The 19,762-nt window shown below is 36.4% G+C and overlaps 2 protein-coding genes across 3 annotated transcripts; both read left to right on the forward strand.

Annotated features, from left to right (window-relative positions):
• Window positions 1-2,453: 2,453 nt before the first annotated feature.
• On the forward strand, window positions 2,454-17,341 carry LOC141845136 (cytosolic enolase 3). 2 transcript variants are annotated; one of them, XR_012603219.1, is made up of 14 exons: window positions 2,454-2,762; window positions 2,863-3,017; window positions 3,899-4,073; window positions 4,487-4,558; window positions 4,628-4,744; window positions 12,332-12,412; window positions 12,754-12,830; window positions 13,205-13,308; window positions 13,628-13,726; window positions 13,811-13,896; window positions 13,963-14,049; window positions 14,612-14,809; window positions 16,958-17,080; window positions 17,161-17,341. XR_012603219.1 is itself a non-coding variant. In XM_074733185.1 (13 exons), the coding sequence occupies exons 1-13, from the start codon at window positions 2,658-2,660 to the stop codon at window positions 17,024-17,026; spliced, it is 1,425 nt and encodes a 474-aa protein (XP_074589286.1). In that variant the 5' UTR covers window positions 2,454-2,657; the 3' UTR covers window positions 17,027-17,341. The 2 variants fall into 2 exon arrangements, 1 of the variants encoding a protein (XP_074589286.1); XM_074733185.1 differs by having other exon boundaries at window positions 16,958-17,341.
• Window positions 17,342-18,080: 739 nt separating this feature from the next.
• On the forward strand, window positions 18,081-18,887 carry LOC141845284 (uncharacterized). Its single transcript, XM_074733346.1, has 3 exons — window positions 18,081-18,183; window positions 18,270-18,608; window positions 18,690-18,887. The coding sequence occupies exons 1-3, from the start codon at window positions 18,096-18,098 to the stop codon at window positions 18,821-18,823; spliced, it is 561 nt and encodes a 186-aa protein (XP_074589447.1). The 5' UTR covers window positions 18,081-18,095; the 3' UTR covers window positions 18,824-18,887.
• The last annotated feature ends 875 nt before the right edge of the window (window positions 18,888-19,762 follow it).

Below are 19,762 nucleotides of genomic sequence, written 5' to 3' on the forward strand. Positions count from 1 at the left end.
GGTTAAAAGATGGATCATATTAGTTAATTAACGTTGCTAAGTTAAGTTTTGATCCTGATAAACAATCACCTAAATGATCTAATCGTTGTTGTTATGCTGTTAAGTTAAGTTTATTTCTGATACGCTACGTTTTGGAACAGATGCACGGGTAATCGATCGGGTGGTCGATTACCCGAGAGTGTAATCGATCGCCCGATCGATTACACGCTTTAAAGAGGAGGAAATCGGCGACTCTTAATCGATCACCCGATCGATTAAGAGGCCGTAATCGATCGGCTGATCGATTACGGGGCTGTAATCGATCGGTTGATCGATTACAGAAGTTACGGTGACGAACAGAAGGAGCAATAATCGATTTTCTGATCGATTAAAGCCCAGATCGATCTACTGATCGATCACAGAGGCAGACTAAAGGGGGGTTTACCGTTGGGTTAAAGTTATGAAGCATAATTCTATGCTATCATGTACGGAAGATCAATTGCAGGGATATGGATTCTCTGATTTGGTCGGTTTGAGGTTAATGGAGCTAAAATCTGATGCTAGCATGTTTTGAAAGTTTAACCAAACCGAGAATAGGGCTTAAATGACTTGCTGAACGTAATGAATGATATATTAGGATTTAAGAACCCTATGAATGTTGATTTCCTAGAAGGGAAGATTAAGGTTGCTCGAGATCGGGTTCAATGTTGCTAGACATAGGATTAGATGATATCTATGTCAAATGTATTTAATACATATGACGTGAATGTTCACTATGAATGAAAGGCATATGTTATGGAACATTCATGTCATGATGGAAAAAGGAATGTAACCAACAATAACAAATGGAATGATATATCATAGTTTAGAATCTTACGAAGGTTCGGTTGCCTTAAGGGAAGATTAGGGTTAATCGAATTAGAATGATGTTGACCGTAAGGTTATGTCTTATCTCATGCAAGGATATGAAATGAAATGTTGATATGATATGGCATGCTATACGAAATGAAATAAGAAAGATGCATGAATGTTCATTATGTTATGATAAAGAAATGAAAGGAACATTCATGATGAAAATGAAAAGGAAGCATGTATATCATTATTTTACTTTAATGCATGGCTGGTACCCGACTTCCAAGGTTGTCGTTAAAGAAATCCAGGTGACCAATACCAAGGTTTTGGGCCTAGTGAGACCACAGGTGACCAATTCCAAGGGTTGGGCCTGGTAGAACCCCTTTTAGGCTGGCGGCTCGCTACCCCAGTGACTATTAGGGAGCGCGCTTTGGTACACAGCCAGGGATCCCCAAAGAATGATTATGATTATGTTTAAATGTTTTCAAAAGGAAATGATTTTCATGTTTATGATACAAATGTGAACGAGAATATTGATTTGGCATGTTTAAGAAATATTGATATGCTTTCATGTTTTAAATGTTATGATGCTATGTAACGTTTGGATTTTGTGAGTAGGAAAGGAACTTACTAAGCTTTATGCTTATAGATACTTCCTTATATTGCAGATCCAACTAACAGGTATTAAGAAATGGGAAGCAGCGGGACAGGGCAGTGAAGATGTGTGTGGTGGTGACTTGACCAAGCCTTGGCCATGCAAATATTTTTATGCATGTTAAACAATGTTTTAATTACCATGTTTTATGAATGACTCGAAAAACTTTATAATCGAGATTTACCATGCAACCTAGGTTAGTTTTATTATTAGGCTATCATATATGAACTTCTGTTGTAAATAGTATTAATGTTTCCGCTGCAAAGTAAAAGTTTTAGTTGTTCGCATATGATAGTTGAATGAATGAAATAAATGAAAAGTAGAACTGTAGCGTCCGTCAAGGGCCCACGTAAGGGCGGGCGTTACAGGTTTTTGAACCTTTCTATTCATTCTCTTAGTTCATAATTTTTTTTTCAAATTTGAAATCATTCTAAATATTTCTTTAAAATCTTCATGTCATAAATATATTAAAATATTTTATATATTTTTTAAACGTACATATAATATACACTATTAGCTTATATCCGACCATCTATTTCCGAGAAGAATATTTATATACCTCTCTTTTATATGGGATCGGATTTGAAATTTATGCTCTTCTACATAATTGAATTGGTTACTGTAGAACAGATTTACTGTAATGGATAAGGGTTGAATCTCGACTTTTATCTTCTTTGTAGTGACTAATTATAATTTTTCGATCAATCATAACTCCTCATAGATAGTGATAAAATCGATTATATAAAATTGTTGGAGTGATGGACTTTTTTTTCTTTCAAATAGGATCTGAAATCTGTGACAAATGGATAGGGATCTTTTACACTAGTACAATTGAAATAGGAAGAAAGTATTCAACAAAGCTTAAATATCGGATCCAAACCCGAATCCACAGGTCCATCTTCGATCCGTTCGAAGTTGTTTAGCGATGGCATCGTTCGCAGTACCTTACAAGAGATAAATCGTCGCAGGGCCATTCTCCGCTCAACCCTCGCCGTCTCGCCTCGTACTCCGGCCTTGCAGCGGCGACGATCCACTGAGAAGCATCACCTCAATTGGCCATCGCAAAATCCTTAGACTGATCCCTCTTTTTTTTGTTAAGAGTCAGCCCTCGGATCCAAGGCGGGCGTTGCCGGAGACGACGTGGACGCCGGAGGAGGTGAAGAAGGAAAAGATGTCGGTGCAGGAGTACCTCGACAAGCACATGCTCTCCCGAAAGATCGAGGATGCCGTCAACGCTGCCGTCCGAGCCAAGGCCTCCGACCCTGTCCTCTTCATTGTGCGAGCTCCCTCCCATCTGCGCTACCGCTTTCCATTTGTTATTCTCTGTTGGATTTTCTGTTGCCCTCTGATCATCACTGTTTCCTTTCCTTTGGCAGTCCAATCACATGAGGAAGGCTGTCCCTCCTGTCATCACCAAGATCAAAGCGCGGCAGATCTTGGATAGCCGAGGGATCCCCACTGTGGAAGTTGATCTCTACACCAACAAGGGCATGTATCGTGCATCTGTTCCAAGCGGCGCCACCACTGGAATGTATGTGATTCAATTGTATACTCTTCTTCTGCGATGTAGTAGTGTCACAAATGTAATCTGATTCGGTTATTACTGCCTCGTCCCTATGAGGGATCCCAATCGTGATATGTATAAATTTTCTCTTCGGAATTTTTGTCTATCTGTTCAGTAGCGAGTAATAGTGCTGACTTTTGTTCAGAATGGGATTCGATAGTTCATGCTCAAGACAGTTTATAGGAAGAAACAGCCTATAAATGATCAGAACATGATTTCAAAAAATGTGTTTCACACTAAATATGTAAGAATTTTGCTGATTTTATCAATATTTCTTGTCAAATCACATTAGAATCATCTTCTTGGGCTTGATTCATGTTCTGATGTCAGAGGATGATGCTAGTTTTGGAATATTAACAGCCAGTGCCTTGAAGGTTTGAATAGTTTTACTCTCGATATCACTTTCTTAGTTCTGGCAATGTAGCTCTTGCACAGGGCTCGTTTTCTACTCATTTCACAACTTTGTCTCAGTGTTTCTTATTTTATATATTGGAGGGTAGCTTCCTTATCCTTAAAAATTGTTTCTTTTACAATTGTTTTCCTTTTTGGCTGGAGATATTCAATTTGTTCTCTGCCAATATTAACTATGCTGTAAACCTACTGGTTTGTTGAGTCTCAGTATCTTTACTACCTTAGCTTTTGTTGGTGAGTATTCATAGTCTGAAACTAAAGGTGCCTCTCCTGCAAACTATAACTGCTGAATCATTAGTGTTGAAATTGTGAATGTATCGTTTGAAGGTAGTTTTATAGTCAAAAGTAGTCAGAGGTTGACAAGATCCATGTTTTTTTAAAAAAATTTCTTGAAGCCTAAATGCCCAATATCATGCTGTCTTTATTGGTTTAATCAGATACGAGGCAGTTGAATTACGTGATGGTGACAAAGGGAAGTATCTCAGAAAGGGTGTTTTAAAAGCAGTCAATGTAATCAATGAGAAGATTTCAGAAGCATTGATTGGAATGGATCCTTTGCTTCAATCCCAGATAGATCAAGCCATGATAGACTTGGACAAAACTGAGAATAAGGTAAATGTTTTCCCTTATAATAAAGCTATATTTCTGTTGACTATCTGTGCTTTTATTTCTCAAAAGTCGTCCTGTTGAAATTTCTCTATTTGCCAGTTTTTGTAGTTATTGGCAATCTGCTCACCATATCTGACTATTTCTTAATTAAAATCCTTAATTTCTTTCTATAATTTGCTGAATAATGTTCTTTCCTGCAAAATCCATTTGCTAGTTCATGATTGTGCATCAATAACTTGGTTATTTCTAATTTTTTCAGAGAACAAATCATATCAAATAAACATGGTATAACATTAACCATTGTTCCTTCTGAATTTCATTATGGAGAGATTACTCTACATCATGCTTATCTCATCTGTGTAACTGTTGAATAGATGTGATAGTGGCAGAAGATTTTTGAAGGCTTTATTTTGCAGGCTGAGCTTGGAGCTAATGCCATGTTAGCTGTGTCAATTGCTGCTTGCAAGGCTGGTGCTGCTGAAAAAGAGGTATGATATTGTCAATTTGTTTTTGTTTAATAAATCTTAAGTTTATTCAGTATCTCCTTGTTTTTACAGGTTCCGTTGTACAAACATATTGCTGATCTTTCTGGTAAAAGCAAACCGGTGCTTCCTGTTCCAGCTGTTACAGTGATTTCTGGTGGAAAACATGCCTGGAATGATTTGGCTGTTCAGGTTTGACCTGTACCTCTCCTGATTAGCATCCTCAAATTATGATATTTTTTTTTCTGTTATGCACTTAAATGTGTGAATGTGTAGCTATTAAGATCATCAAGAAGCTATCCATATAATTTTTCCATCTATTAGAGCATGAAGTTTGGTTTCTTATGAGGGTGTATACATTATTATGTTAGATTTTTAATAAATTTATTGCTTTTAGTTCACATATTTACTGCTATAAGGTTCAAAATGCATGGAAGTTTCTTATGACTCTACTTGTAGTCCTAGAATTATGCACACATCACTTTTCTAAGAAACCAAGTGTGATAATAGACAAGCTTGCTACTAATCCAACACCATCAATAATATGCAAAATTGTAATAACCATATCTGCATAGCTACACTTTTTTGAAAAACTTTTTTTCCCAGCAATATGAAGTGGTTTAAATTGAGAAAATTTATATATGAAGGTTATAATTTAGAAAATCATAGTTTTTTGTGTTGTAAGATTTTATTTTGATTAAGGCATTGCAAACTAGGTATTTATGACTTGTTTTAGGAGAATAAGTTATTTTCAAAAGTTACTTATCTATTTACAAAGGAACTAGGAATCTTATCTAGTTTTTAGGAGAATAGGTCAATGTTGGGATATTTTCTCTTTATGAGTTTGTTTTCCACGTGATATTGTTAGTTCGTGGTGTTGCATCAATTGGTTATAAAGCCTAACCCTTGATTCGGTTCTTGATTCAATGTATTTCCTTTATCCATTATACTTTGCATCCACTCAGTTCGAATACCTTGATGTAGTATGAACTAATCTTCTCACCGAAAACTTGAACTCTTGACTCACAAAAAGGAAAAATATTATTGAACTGAAAGATAACTCAATACATGGGATCCTAACCCTTTTTATGGACTTGAAATAAGACCAAGTCGTCAAAAATGCCTATTTTATTCTAAAATTATAACCAACTTTTAAAAAGTCTAACTTATTTCTAGGATGTATAATGAACCTTAAAAAATTCAAAATAAAATTTGTAAATTATAAAATTTAGTAGAAATTTCTAAATTGATGTCCAATTCGTGGACTATGTCATTCTCTTTCATCAAGGAGAACTTGGCTCTAGGCGAATGTTCAATAGTCAATTCCAATTATTAGTGTCTGCCTCATGAAAAGTTTGTCGAGGTTGATTTCTTTGTTAATATTATTGGGCAACCCTTCTAATGAGTGAAGAACTAGTGTACTTTTTTTAATTTTAATTTTTGAAATTAAGCATTGACTTTTTTTTTTTTTTTTGCTTTTTGGTCATCCCTTGTAATGAGTCAGGAAACATTGTCTCTAATCAAGAAGTGAACATACTTTCAGTGACTCCCCTATGACAAAGTCAACACACAAAGACGAAGCTTGAATATCTTCTAATAAGTTAGAATAATCTCCAATTTAAAAAATAAACTATTGTTAGATAAGTTGGTAAATTAACTAAACATACATTAGAATCAAGTTTTTCCCAACAAGAATGAACGTAAATACTTGTGTAAAATATCCTATGGAATTTCTAGGGATGGTGAGTGTGTAGGTATACTTTACATTGTTTTCCGAGTCTATGAGGTGTATCAACATATTTCTTAATGCATGAATGATTTTATAATTTAATGCATGAAGGAATTTTATGAGTATATGAGGTAATGGCTTTAGTGCTACATGATTAAATTAGTGCCAATATAATGCACGGAGGGATTTTATAATTTTGAGGGATGCATGATAATATGCAAAATTGTGAGAAAACCTAATTAAATGTAGGAAATTAAATTACTAATTAAATAAATAGATTTTTTTTCTAAAAAAATAGAAAGAGTGCTTATACTAATGCAAGCCTTATAGATGTTGAAGTTGACACAAAGTTTGAGTCTAGATGAATGGATAGAAATTCTCACTCTTGTAAATTTTAGATGTTTTGTACCAGATCAAATTAAACTTGTAAGCTACTAGTTACAATTGAATTGGGATGGAATCTTGATCTTGTATAAGATCCCAAAGGAATGGGAACCACCTCTTCAATAATTTACTGTGCTATAGTAACCAATAATATTGGGAATTTTCATATCTTTGCCATTTTCTCACTCCCTCTCTTTTCTTAAAACGAGGCTCATGAATGATTAAGAGGAATGTTAGCCTTCCTCGTGAACAAAGAAAGTTGAGATCATCGAAGAGCCCCTTTAATTACATGATATGATTGGGACCTATTCTTGTCGCTTGTGTGAGGATAGGAAGGCAACACAATTGATGGACCAATTGAACATCTTCAGATGACTAAATTGTGTGTGTGGTTGATGTGATGTTGTGAAAAGCAGTCATGGAACTTGATCTCAGTTTGCTCGTAGAGATGCACATATCTTGTTGGTGTCAAGTGGTGGATTGTCAGTGGGGTTGTTTCCAAAAATGTAGGAGGTGCAGTAGCATGAATAGGGCCCAAACAAAGTCCTTTATTGATCGCGATTAGATGCATCCACCATTGGTTGCATTGATCAGTGAAGCTAGAAGGCAGTAGCGGTTGCAAAAGCGAGTTGCAATGCTTCCTATTACAGTAGTGCATAAGTGAAGTGGCCACAGCTGTGGAGGTCGGATTTGCTATTTAGCTGTATTTGTAATCTGCTTGTTGACACATAGTTATCATAGGAGGATTGCAGGGTTGTGAAGGCCACCAGGCGATGCACATGGTGTTAAGTGAACAGATGAGAAGTGTGATGTATAGGTTCTCATTGGGAACAAATCCAACCTTGCGGGTGGCGAAGATAGTGCAAATCACATCACTGGGTGATGTTTGTTGTGAGGTTGGGAAGTTGGAGGGAGACGTGGTTGTGTGCAAGCGCAATAAAGAAGAGTGGTGGTGAGGAGTGTCTTGTGGCGATTGGGAGTAGGAGAAGCTTGGCATGGTGGATGAAGGTGATTTGATACAACTTCCATTTGGGATGGTAAAAGAGTTGGATTAGTGAGATTGGAGTGGTCTTGCACTTGAATGAACTAAACACAAATGATACCTAGAATAGTACCAAAACAAATCAAGAATTTGGCTTTGATACTAATTGATGTAGCACAAACTAATTGTGCTGTCCAAAACTCAGACTCTTGACTCATGAAAAGGAGAAATATTATTAAACTTAAAGATAATTCAATACAAGGATATTAACCCCTTTAATACACTCAAATTAGATTAATAGCATGTTTAGTTTATGGAATAGAAAAGATAAGAATAACTTATTCCTAGGGAATAAAATGCATAAGGAGGACATGTGCAATAACTATTCCATTCATTGATTCAAAAGGATATAATGGAAAGGAATAACTTTTCAAAATAAAAAATATCGCCACATGAATAAATTTTTTTTGATATATCTTACTTACAAAATCTATTTCGATTGTCCTTATGATTAACTTGATAAACTTGCTCTGCTTACCGTCTTTGGCCAATTCGCCTTATTGACCTACTCAAATAGCCTACTCATTGTCTCGCTTGAACCCTTTGGCTTGACCATCTCATCAGACTCAATTACCCGTTTGGGTTAACCGACCCATATGGATCGACTTGACTGACCAACTTAGTTGACTTGATTGAATCAATCAAATGTGTTATATGAAGTATGAAAATAGATAAAGAAGAGTTATTCCTAGAATAGGAAATGAACAAAATATTCCTTGTGAATTTGAAATAAGATAAGGATTCTATGGCCATTTTTGCTACCAAAGATAAGAATAGTTATTCTATGAGAATTCATACGGAATAAAATAGGTATTCCTATGAATGAAATGCACCATAAACTGTCTAAAAAATGCCTTTATATCTCTAAAATTGTAATCAACTTTTGAAAGGTCTAATTTATCTCTAAGAAATATAGCAAATCCTTAAAAATTTAAAAACTTATAGAATTTGTAAACTATATAAAAATGTTAGAATTTTTTTCTAAATTATTTCCAATTCTTAGACTGCCTTAAACGTTGTTTTCCTATAGAAACCTCTAAAATCCTCTCGTGCATCCTGACATGTAACTCGTCTATCGTCATCATCCTTTTGTATTCAGCCTAATGTTTTTGCACCAGCTTGTCTTCCACCAAAGCACTTGCCGCTCTCACTACCCACCTCATCTCCATAACACTCCTCTCCCTAACTAGACCTTGCATGATCTTCAGATTCATTCTCTTGAGGTGGTGCTCTCCACCTCCTACTAAACCAACCAAGACTTTCCTCTTTGCAGGTTAAAAGACCCTTCTGATGCATCTGTCAATCTCATCCAACAATCAACTTTGTTTCTAGCAATTGTGAAATTTGCTTGATACTTTTCCATTAGATCACATTTGTTTTCCACCGCTGATTCTCCAAGCAGTAGAACCTCCTCCGTGGAACCACGCTTGAACACCTTTGCTTATCAATGCCACTCTCTTGTTGTGAATAGAGCCATCTGCGCTTGCCTCTTACATCTCTTGTGCCCAAACCAAGGTTTGAAATCTCTAGCCGTTTCGCTCGATATAGGCGAAAATTTTCGTTCCGCCAGTGGATCGGCACCAGCACAGCGTTCCGGTCGGGATGGAGGTGTCAAGTGGGCCTAGTGATGCCACTGGAGGAGTCGCCTGGGTCCGGTGATGCCTCCGGAGGCCTCACGCGGGTTGCGCGTGCCCTGATCACGCGGCCCGCACATGCATTGTCGCGATGGCACAGATTTTTTTTTTGAAATTAAGTTTTAAAACTTAGGTTTTAATAATTAACTCCTAGCTATAGATGGAGTAATTTAAATAGGCTTAATTAATGTCTCTTAAAATTATCCTATTATTTTTTAAAAAATATTTTATTTTTTATTTTTAAATATTTAGATTAAATTTTTTATTTTTAGTTAATATATTTTATATTTTAAAAATATCGAAACTATATCGACACAACACGATACGATACCGAAATTGTATCGTTCTGGTCGGGACCGAAACCTCGACATGGCTTGATATTTTAAACCTTGGTCGGAACCTCTCTATAGTACAATAGAATCGTCTTCTCCTCTAAAATCTAGGAAAATTGATGCCAGATCGATCTCTATGCTCATGATCACTTGCAACAGAGACCCAAACACTTTCTCCTTCTTGCCTTCACCTGTTGGGCATCCTCTGACAACATCTAACTTGCCTGCCCACACAACCTGGTCACGAAGCAGAGCAAAAAGGCACTGTTGTTATCATGGATTGAAATCTCGAGTCGTTGCACTCGATATCGATGAAATTTCTCATTCCGCCAGCGGACCGACACTGGCACTAGTGGTTTTGGCTAGGACGTTGTTCGGAGGCATCGCTTGAGTCCAACGATGCCTCCAGAGACGTCGCATGGGTTGTGCTTGCCACGGTTGCGCGGAATAGTGATAATACGGTGTTACGATGTAGTCCGGAGGCATCGTTCTGGGATTGGCGATGTGTCCGGAGGCGTCGCTCAGGTCCAGTGATGCCTCTGAAGGCGTCGGCAGGGTCGTCGATGGCTCCGGAGACTTTGCGCGGGCGACACTTGCCTTGGTCCCAGTCTTGGTTTTAGTTGCGTAGAATAGTGATAATACGACTTTTTAAACTTAGGTTTTTAATAAAAATTTAGGTTAATAATTTTAATCAACTCCTAGTTATATTGAGATTATTTAAATAGGTTTAATTAAAGCCTAATAAAATTATCCTATTAATTTAATATATATATATATTTTTAAAAATCTTTTATTTTTTATTTTTAAATATTTAGATTAAATTTTTTATTTTTAGTTAATATATTTTATATTTAAAAAATATCGAAATTATATTGGCACGACATAATATGATATCGAAACTGTATCGTTTCGATCCGGGATTGAAACTTCGACATGACTTGATATTTTAAACCATGGCTGCTATCCTTGTCAAAATATCCCAAGAACACCAAGCCCTATTCCTTTTAGGAAATTATTTAGTGGTGAGCCCATTATTGGATCAATTACATGAATTACTTGGACTTAGTCCATATGTCATCGCAAACAAAAATACTTTTGGACTATTGTAGGGTTGGGATTAGGATTTGGTTCAAATCCTTTAGCAGCAAAAATTGCAAAGAAGTATGGAATTGGTACAAGGTTTAAAATCTCGTGTTGTCCGGCTCGGTACAGGAGAAATATTTTGTTCTGCTTGCCGACTGAAACCGGCACGCTCAAGGTACCACGACCGTCGAGGAGCCGTCACGCAGGCCTCGTGGTCGTCGCGGAGGTGTCATGCGGGCCTTGTGGCCATTGCGGAGGTGTCACATGGGCCTCTTGGACATTGTGGAGGCATTGTGCAAGCCTTGCGGTCACTAGGAAGGTGTCACGCGAGCATCACAGATGCGTCGCGCAGGCCCCACGAGGGTCGGGGACGCATCACGCGAGCCCCAAGGCCACCAGGGATGTGTCGCACAAGCTTCATGGTCGCTGGCAGTGTGGAACTAGAAGGAGAAGGGGCTTTTAATTAAATAATTTACGTTAATAATTTCAATCAACTCCTAGCTATAGTAGGGATAATTTAAATAAACTTAATTAAACCCTAATAAAATTATCTCATTAATTTAATATATATTTTTATATTTTTTAAAAATTTAGATTAATTTTTTTATTTTTAGTTAATGTATTTTATATTTTTAAAAAATATTGAAATCATTTTGGTTCGGTATACGGTACGATATCGTTCCCGTTCAGGACTGAAACCTCAACACGGATCGAGATTTTAAACCTTGGGTACAAGGATTTTGCTTTTCAATGGCTGTTGGAGATCTATGTGTGATAGCTTCAACAGCGGATAATTTAATCTTGGTTTAGGAGAATAAGCTATTTTAGGACGTTGGTTATCCATTTACCAACTAATTTGGGGATAAGTTATTTCTTCTTAGTTTTCAGGAGAATACGTTAATGTTGGAGCGTCTAAAAGAGACTTTAATCCCTTTGTGTTGATCTTCAGTTTAATATTATTTTCTTTTTGTGAGCTCGTTCTCTATGGGAGAATGTGGTTTCTGATGCTGCATGATGAAAACTAACTTAACATTTTCAAATTCTTGAGTTATAGAAAAATTGGAAAATCAAGTTAATATCCATATGTTTAACTGGAAATTGATTAGAAAAGCTGCTTCTGAGATCTACAACATCGTCTTAGATTTTAAATTCATTTATGAAATAAGATTCATCACCTTAGAAGGCAATAGGTTCAAGAAAAATCAAGTAATTTCTTAGTCCTTATTCTCAACTCAAGTTATTGTTGGTTTGAAAATTTACTTGCACTGGTTGCTTATAGATTCTCTAGAAATGCTGCAAGGTATGGTCAATTTTTGGTTAAATCTTATTTTTATTTTAGCGCAGAGTGGATAGTGATAGCATCTTCTCAAATGCATGTTGGCCCATATTTTTGTTTCATTGATCATTTATTCAGTTTGAAATTTTGGTTGACTTTCTTTTTTTGAAATATATCTGTACCCTGGAGTATTTTTTTTAATCCTTCAATTTTCCTCTTTTCAAACATTGGATTTTATTCAATTAACAATTCAGTAAGAAAATTGTGAAGGTTGCAGCTAACTACTACTATAATTGTAGGAAATTATGATTCTTCCCATTGGTGCAAGTAGCTTTCAGGAAGCAATGCAGATGTGTTCGGAGACGTATCATCACTTAAAGGTGCCAACCCAAGCCATAGGCTCTGTTATTGATCTGCAAAAATGGATTTTAGTAAAAATAATCTCCCAGATATAGTCTTTTGAAGTTGTTTAAGCACAAACTATGTAGTCTTATGATATAATTTTCTGTTGTTTCTAATTTTATATATTGCAAAAATCAGATACTCAGTAATCTCCTCAGTGTAAGGTAATTTCAAATTATTATGGAATTACAGCTCTAGAATTTTCTTACAGTTCCCAATTCATTTCTTCCAGTTAGAAGAATTTCCTTTAACTTCAATGTGCTTGTTTTAACATATTCCATGATTATTGTTCTCATTCCATTCTTTGACTGGACTGCAGGCTATTATTCAAGAGAAATATGCTTCAGTTGCATGTAATGTAGGTGATGATGGTGGATTTGCACTGAATATCTCAAGGTAAGTTATGCTATTATTCACTGCATTAAACCTAAAATATAACTATCTATTTCAATTATGGCAAAGTGTAAAGTCATTGCTATTTATTTTAAGAAACTTTTAGTTTGATAATTGACTCAAATACAGTTATCTCATGTCACAAACTCAAAAGATTTATGCCTTCTTGGCATGGTAAATGTATGATGTCCCAGTCAAGATGTTCTGGTGCTTTAGGCATAGTGCTTACAATTATGTTATGCTAGCATGTATTATATATGGTACATGCTGACCTGTGTTTTAATATGCCATTCAATTTGTGGCTGTATTTTTCCCCCCAATAATCTCTTTTGCAATTTATATAGATCAACTAACCTTTTCTTATTTTTGATCATCAGTATCACTGAGTGCTTGGATCTTACTAAGGAGGCAATTGATCGAGCTGGATATAATGGCAGGATTAAAATGGCAATTGATGTCGGTGCTACTGATTTTTGCATTGGTAAATGCAACACAAGCCTTATCTTTTCATAAGATTTCCCATGGTTCTCATCAAATGTCATGTCAAGTTAATTTTTCAATGTACTTGTTTTGGTTATTTAAAATGTCAACTTGTGTCTCTGATTTATCTTTTTACCTATTCTGCACTGGACCTCCTGGAATTCAGGTATCTGATCATGGGGGTTATAATTATTGAATCATCTTTTTCTTTGAACCATTCCTTTGGTCTTATCCTCTGTTTAGATTGTGATTTGTGAGTAGATACCAGATGCATCATTGTTTCAGAATCAAAGTTACTTAAATTTCTTTGGTCTCATCAGGAAAGAAGTATGATTTAGACTTCAAGATATCAACCAAGTCTGGACACAATTTCAAAACAGGAGAGGACATGCTCGAGTTATACACTAAACTCTGTACAGGTAGTCACTTGATTTTTCTTTATTTTATTTACTCCATTTGGAAGTATAATGATTATATCAATTAATAATTCATGTATCTGCTAGAATATCCAATTGTTTCTATTGAGCAGCCCTTTGATAAGGATGACTGGGAACATACAAAGTTATTTTCTGCCCTAGGCTTATGCCAGGTATATTCTTTATCCTGAGTTATCTTAGACTTTTAGATGGAAAGTTTTTGATAGAATCTTTTGCAGGTGGTTGGGGATGACTTATTGGTCTCGAATCCAAAACGTATTGAGCGGGCAATAAATGAGTATACTTGTAATGCTCTTCTTCTCAAGGTAATCAATTGTGTACATGCTCCAGGTAATGAAACAATGAACAGTTGTCATCCCTTAGTAACTCTATTCTGGTTTTGAATGAGTTCACATTAATATGGATATATAGGCATTTGTTTCTTGGGATGATAGAAAAAAGGGAGTTTATATTTGAGATGGGAAGATTGAAAAATTAGAGGAAAAGAAACTTTCAAGGAAGTTATTTACTTGGGAGGATGATTGAGAAGATAGAGACCCTGAAATAGATAGAAAATAATTATCCAAAATTAAAAATTTTAAAAATAAAATTGAGAAAGTAAAATAGGAGAAAGATGGTCAAATACATTCTTTGGAATGAAATCCATTTTTATTAATTTTTTCTATCATTTTTGAAGGTTGGTTTGGAAATAAACTGATGTGTTTTGATCTTCCCGCTTTTCTTTGCTCCTGCTATTTTTGTTTTCTGTAAACTCACCCTTTTTAATCTTTCCTCCCTAAAACAGAGCAGATATCTAAAGATTTTAAGTGGTAAGTTGTGGTTTCTTGAATATTGGGGGCTGATTTCTGGATCTGGATTATGATACAGGTAAATCAGGTTGGTACGGTCACAGAGGCTATAGAGGTTGTGAAGCAAGCACAAGATGCTCACTGGGGAGTCATTGTGTCTCATAGATCTGGTGAGACTGAAGATTCATTTATTGCTGATCTGGCAGTTGGACTTGGCACTGGTCAGTTAAAAGCTGGTGCACCTTGTCGGGGTGAACGTCTCGCAAAGTATAATCAGGTTAGATATTCTTAATGTATAATATCACTTATGTATGGATAACTAAAATAATTTGTTATATTAACTTTGCCATGGTAAATATGATTAAGCTACAATGGAAATATTATATTTAACCATATAAACAACTTTAACATGATTTATTTGAATTTTTTTGTTCAATAATCCTGTACCTAAAAAAGTCTTGAAGAAACAAACTAAACTGTTATAGGAGAAGAAATCCTATATTTAAAAAGGATTCAATCAATCTTTAGAATAAATCCTTAATTCTCTAAAAGGTCAAATACTAAATCAAAACGCTACCTTAAATAGCATAGCAGTCTCCTAAAGTCTAACTTTTGAGAAATATATTCTTCATTTGCATCAATGTGCTATTATTAACTTGGGCTAAACATTTAGGTTAATAGTTTAGGCCTATAAAGATAATGGTTGTGATACTTTTATATTTTGTATTGTCTATTATAAAACTATACCAGAATAGTTCTATGTTACTATCATTTTACATCAAATTCCCAATGAACTTGTCAATCATATTTAAGATCAACCTTCTTTTCCTGTGCTATTTGTAGACTATATTAAGCTAAATTATGTGAGTGCAATATAATAAATTTGAAAATCTAAATGTTTAATGAAGCTTTGGAAACTAATGCTACATCTGATTCACAGAGAAACTATTTTATTCTATATAAATTCTAAGGAATGAGTATTCTTGTGTTTGATTATAAAAATGAACTTGGAATGTCAATTCCCATGGAATTCTAATTTGTTATTCATTAAGTAATAGCTATTCCTTGCTCTATTCTCAGAATTGTTATTCCTTGCTCTATTCTCCAAATACATATTCCTTATCTATTTCATTTCTTCAAGAATTCATATTCTTACACTACACTATTCAACCCTTCAAATATTTTTTATATACATTTATTTATTGTGATCAAGCAAAATAGGTCACATAAGGCAAGGGGTTGGGTGCTTCTGGGTCCGATTGCGTCAACTGAGCTGATCGAGTTAGATGGCATTGATCAGGTCAGATAGACAATTGGCTAAATGGGCCAATCAGGATGGATGAACAGGGTGGGCTAGAAAAGCAAGTTGGGTTGGTCAAGCTGGTTGCACTTGGCGAGTTCGTGAGTCTGTTGTTCTGAATGATTTAATTGGGTCAGTTGACCTGTCGGACAGGTTGAACTAAGTGGGCAAACTGTTGAGTTAGATGAGCTAGTCGGATTGAGTGGGTAGATTGGGTGGGTCAATTGGATTGAATGGGTAAATTGGCTGTGTCAATTGGATAGAGAGGGTGCACCCAACATGTTTTTTTCCTTTTTTAAATTTTTTTTATAAGAATAGCTATATTTCATTCTTTGTCTGTTCCATTTCGTAAACCAAATTTTTCATAAGGGATTTACATTAAAGAGAACTAATTAAATATATAATATAACTTGAGAAACAAGAGAAGCAGCCAGATTATAGTCATGATAAATTTAGACAAGAAATTCTTGAAAATAAAAGCTTTAGGTATTTTGAATCATTATTTACAAGATACATTGACAAAGATATCATTTATATATGATAAAGAGTGCTAAAATATATATGCTTTTGTGATGAACCCCAAATCAACTGCTTTTCCATTGATACCTCAAGAGATCCCTTCATTAAGCGTGACAACCTAAGACATTAGTGAAGAGAGTTTATCATCAATCTTCCTAGAAAGGGTATCATCCTTCAACCTTGGGATCTCAATGACAAGAAGTGCCCTTTGAACCTCTTGGGGACCAATTTGGTACGGGAGCATGTTTAAGGTGGGTTGTTGGCCTAGGAAATAGCTTGATTTGAATGGGTAAAACTCCAACCTATCATACTCGACCTTAAAATCTAACCTACTCAACTTGAAAAAAATGGTTGTTTGTATACACACTCAAGACCATACTTTCTGTTTTGTGGTCTTTCTACTCTCACCATTTCTTGAACTTACTTTGTATGCTCAATAATTAAGTTAATCTAAAGCGCCAACAAACAATGCAACTAGGTTTTACCCTAATAAGGGTAAATCTTAAACCCGAACTATCATGACAAATAGCTGTGCAACTTAAGTATTTGACATATAGCACATCTTACCTAAAATTTTTATCTTGACAATTTTATTTATCAACACAGATTCTTAGAATCGAGGAAGAGCCTGGAAACCAGGCTACCTACGCTGGAGAAAACTGGAAATTTCCATGATTGCAAGTTCTCTGGGATAATTTTTTGCAGCTCGAATAGTCTTTATTGTCCCTGGTCAGTGTTTTTTCAAGCTTGGAAGTGATGGAAAATTCAACAATTCTAGATGGTCGACGAGTAAACCTAATGTTTGACAGGATGTACTCGATACTCTTCTTCAAAATGCAAGGAGGTCATATTGAACAGCCTGTGTTTCCATGGCCCCTTCCAAGGTTTGTTTACCGCGCAGCAATACACTCAAATTGAGAAAGAAAATGATTGTAAAAAAGTTCAACTCATTCAGGAGACACAATGCATCATCTATTTGTGTTTTGTTTATGATTGCCATATTACTCTTTTGTTTTCTGTTTAGATACTTGCCTGAATCTTATAATTGCCAAGTTCCTGTACATATCCACATCAAATCAACACATTCCTAATATACTATAAAAGTATTTGTTGTCCTTGAGGCAATGGTGCAACAGTAAGACATTCAGGTTGTCATCCAGGACCACTGATTCGATCCCAAATTACGGTGTATTTGTAAGAATTTTTCTTCAAATGGGGAGCGCAATCAAAGGATGCTGGGCATCTGAATTGGTTGGACTGACCGTTATGTGTACTTCCCGATTTACTTTTGTGGTCGGTGGAAAATTTCCGTGGAAAACTTTAGGGATTGAGTTCATGAGATTGATTGGGATTTATCATTTTTTTTATATAAGTATTTGTTGTTGGCCCAGCTGGATTGATCATCCCTAGAGATAGTCAATGGAATTAATTGGGATTTATCCTTTTTTTATAAAAGTATTTGTTAATCGTCAATGGATCTATATTCCTAATATTTGAGCAAGAAATTTTAATTATGTGCAAGTAAACGCAAAGACTACCTAACAAAGCAAATTCCTGGTCTGAAACCGCGTGATGAGCGGCCAGACAGAGAGGTAGACCGTTGAATCCGTTACCCCTCGAAAAGAACGGTGAGGACGTTGCGTCGTCGGTCAAAGTAAACTCCACCAAGGAAACAGAGTCAACCTCGTCGAGGTATATAAGCACCACCTCCCCTTCATCGAAGAAGCCCAACCACCCAACGGAAATGGCTTCTCCGGCGTCTTCGACGGTGGCAATGGCCTCGGCCTTGATCCTCCTCTCGCAGTTCCTCGCCCTCTGCCCCTCCGCTTTAGGTTCGTTCGTCGTAATCGTAGATTATGTTGTGTTTTTTAATTCTTTTCTTGGATTAATTGATGAACGTGAGCGATCGATCGAGCAGGGGGCGTGGTATGCGAGCAGCTGCCGCAGGATTTGTGCGCCTTCGCCATCTCGTCGGAGTCGAAGCGGTGCGTGCTGGAGAGCAGCCAGCGGGCGGACGGGCGGGCGACGGAGTACCAGTGCCGGACGTCGGAGGTGGAGGTGGAGGTGGGGCGGAGGATGAAGGACTGGATCGAGACGGACGGGTGCGTGAGCGCATGCGGCGTCAGCCGCGACGCCGTCGGGATTTCCTCCGACGCCCTCCTCGAGCCCGACTTCGCCGCCAAGCTCTGCTCCGCCTCCTGCTACCAGAACTGCCCCAACATCGTCGACCTCTACCTCAATCTCGCCGCCGGCGAAGGTACTTTTAAAGCTCTTTCTTTGATTTCTTTTCTGAATAGTAAGATTTGATCGTCCATCTCTCGTTTGCAAACGATCGCAGGCGTTTTCCTGCCGGATCTGTGCGAGGTGCAAAAAGTGAACCCCCGGCGCGCCATGGTGGAGCTTCTGAGTTCCGGCGCAGCTCCCGGCGCTGCAACCCCTGCTCCTGCCCCTGCTCCGTCGTCTTCTCCTTGATGATGGATGATATTGTTTTTTTATAATATTGCTTGCATAAATGAGGACTATGCGTACGAGGTTCTCCATCTCCAAGGGAAAATACTATTGTCTCCTATCAAATAAATTCCTAATTCCCCCTTTGGGGCTTCCACTCTTACGTAAAGTTCTTGTTTCGACAATTCAAAATTGGGTGAAGGTTTTTTACTAATAAATCTATATTCAAAATCATTCCATTCGGAATTTTTTGCTCTACCAAAGCGCCGGACTTCTAAATTTTCATAGGGTCCGCCAGGAATTCCTTCTAGGGCCTGTTGAATTATTTTTATGGATTCCCTCATTTCACCCATTCGTACTAAATAACGAGCTAATGAATCTCCTTCTTTTTGCCATTGGACTTCCCAATCGAATAATTGAAAACCTAACAAAACTAATTGTACACATGTCACAAATGTTATATTATTTTAATTGAAATCCTATAGTTTAAGTGTGCTAATAAAACATGATTTAGACAATGATTAGTTAGAGAAATCATGATTAAACACATTTATATCAAATACAATTAGGTATTCGATATCAAAGACAAATAGATATTTACTCTTTTAGTGGATGGAAGATGGATGTCCTTATCCTCTTGTCCATTTGGACTTGTCCCTTTTTCTTCGATATTTCTCCTCTTCCACTTCTTCCTAAAATCAATTAACACCATCAAAATAAGTCAAAAGCCACTTTGTATGATAGTGTTTGGTAAGAAAACATCATGCTAAAGCCTATTAAGCATATTTGGGAACAAACCACTTCCTATTGTAGTGCTCTTCTTTTCATCTGTTCAGTCTTTACACTAAAAAAAAAAAAAATTACGATTTTGCAATGAATTTTACGACGAATTTAAAAAAAAATCATCATAAAATCATTTGCGACGAATTTAAATTCGTTACTATAAAGTCGTCGCCAAACTTT

The sequence above is a fragment of the Curcuma longa genome, chromosome 14 (genome assembly GCF_044706935.1).
Source record: "Curcuma longa cultivar G26 ecotype Majalengka, Jawa Barat chromosome 14, ITB_CL_G26_1.1, whole genome shotgun sequence".
NCBI classification, from domain to species: Eukaryota; Viridiplantae; Streptophyta; class Magnoliopsida; order Zingiberales; family Zingiberaceae; genus Curcuma; species Curcuma longa.

Bases quoted from the DNA above. Each gene is read 5' to 3' on its own strand.
- LOC141845136 (XM_074733185.1), top strand. From the start codon at position 2,658: ATGTCGGTGCAGGAGTACCTCGACAAGCACATGCTCTCCCGAAAGATC. The intron at 3,018-3,898 runs GTATGTGATTCA...TGGTTTAATCAG, and splicing joins AGCGGCGCCACCACTGGAAT to ATACGAGGCAGTTGAATTAC. The intron at 13,309-13,627 runs GTAAATGCAACA...TGGTCTCATCAG, and splicing joins TGCTACTGATTTTTGCATTG to GAAAGAAGTATGATTTAGAC.
- LOC141845284 (XM_074733346.1), top strand. From the start codon at position 18,096: ATGGCTTCTCCGGCGTCTTCGACGGTGGCAATGGCCTCGGCCTTGATC. The intron at 18,184-18,269 runs GTTCGTTCGTCG...TCGATCGAGCAG, and splicing joins CCTCTGCCCCTCCGCTTTAG to GGGGCGTGGTATGCGAGCAG. The intron at 18,609-18,689 runs GTACTTTTAAAG...AAACGATCGCAG, and splicing joins CAATCTCGCCGCCGGCGAAG to GCGTTTTCCTGCCGGATCTG.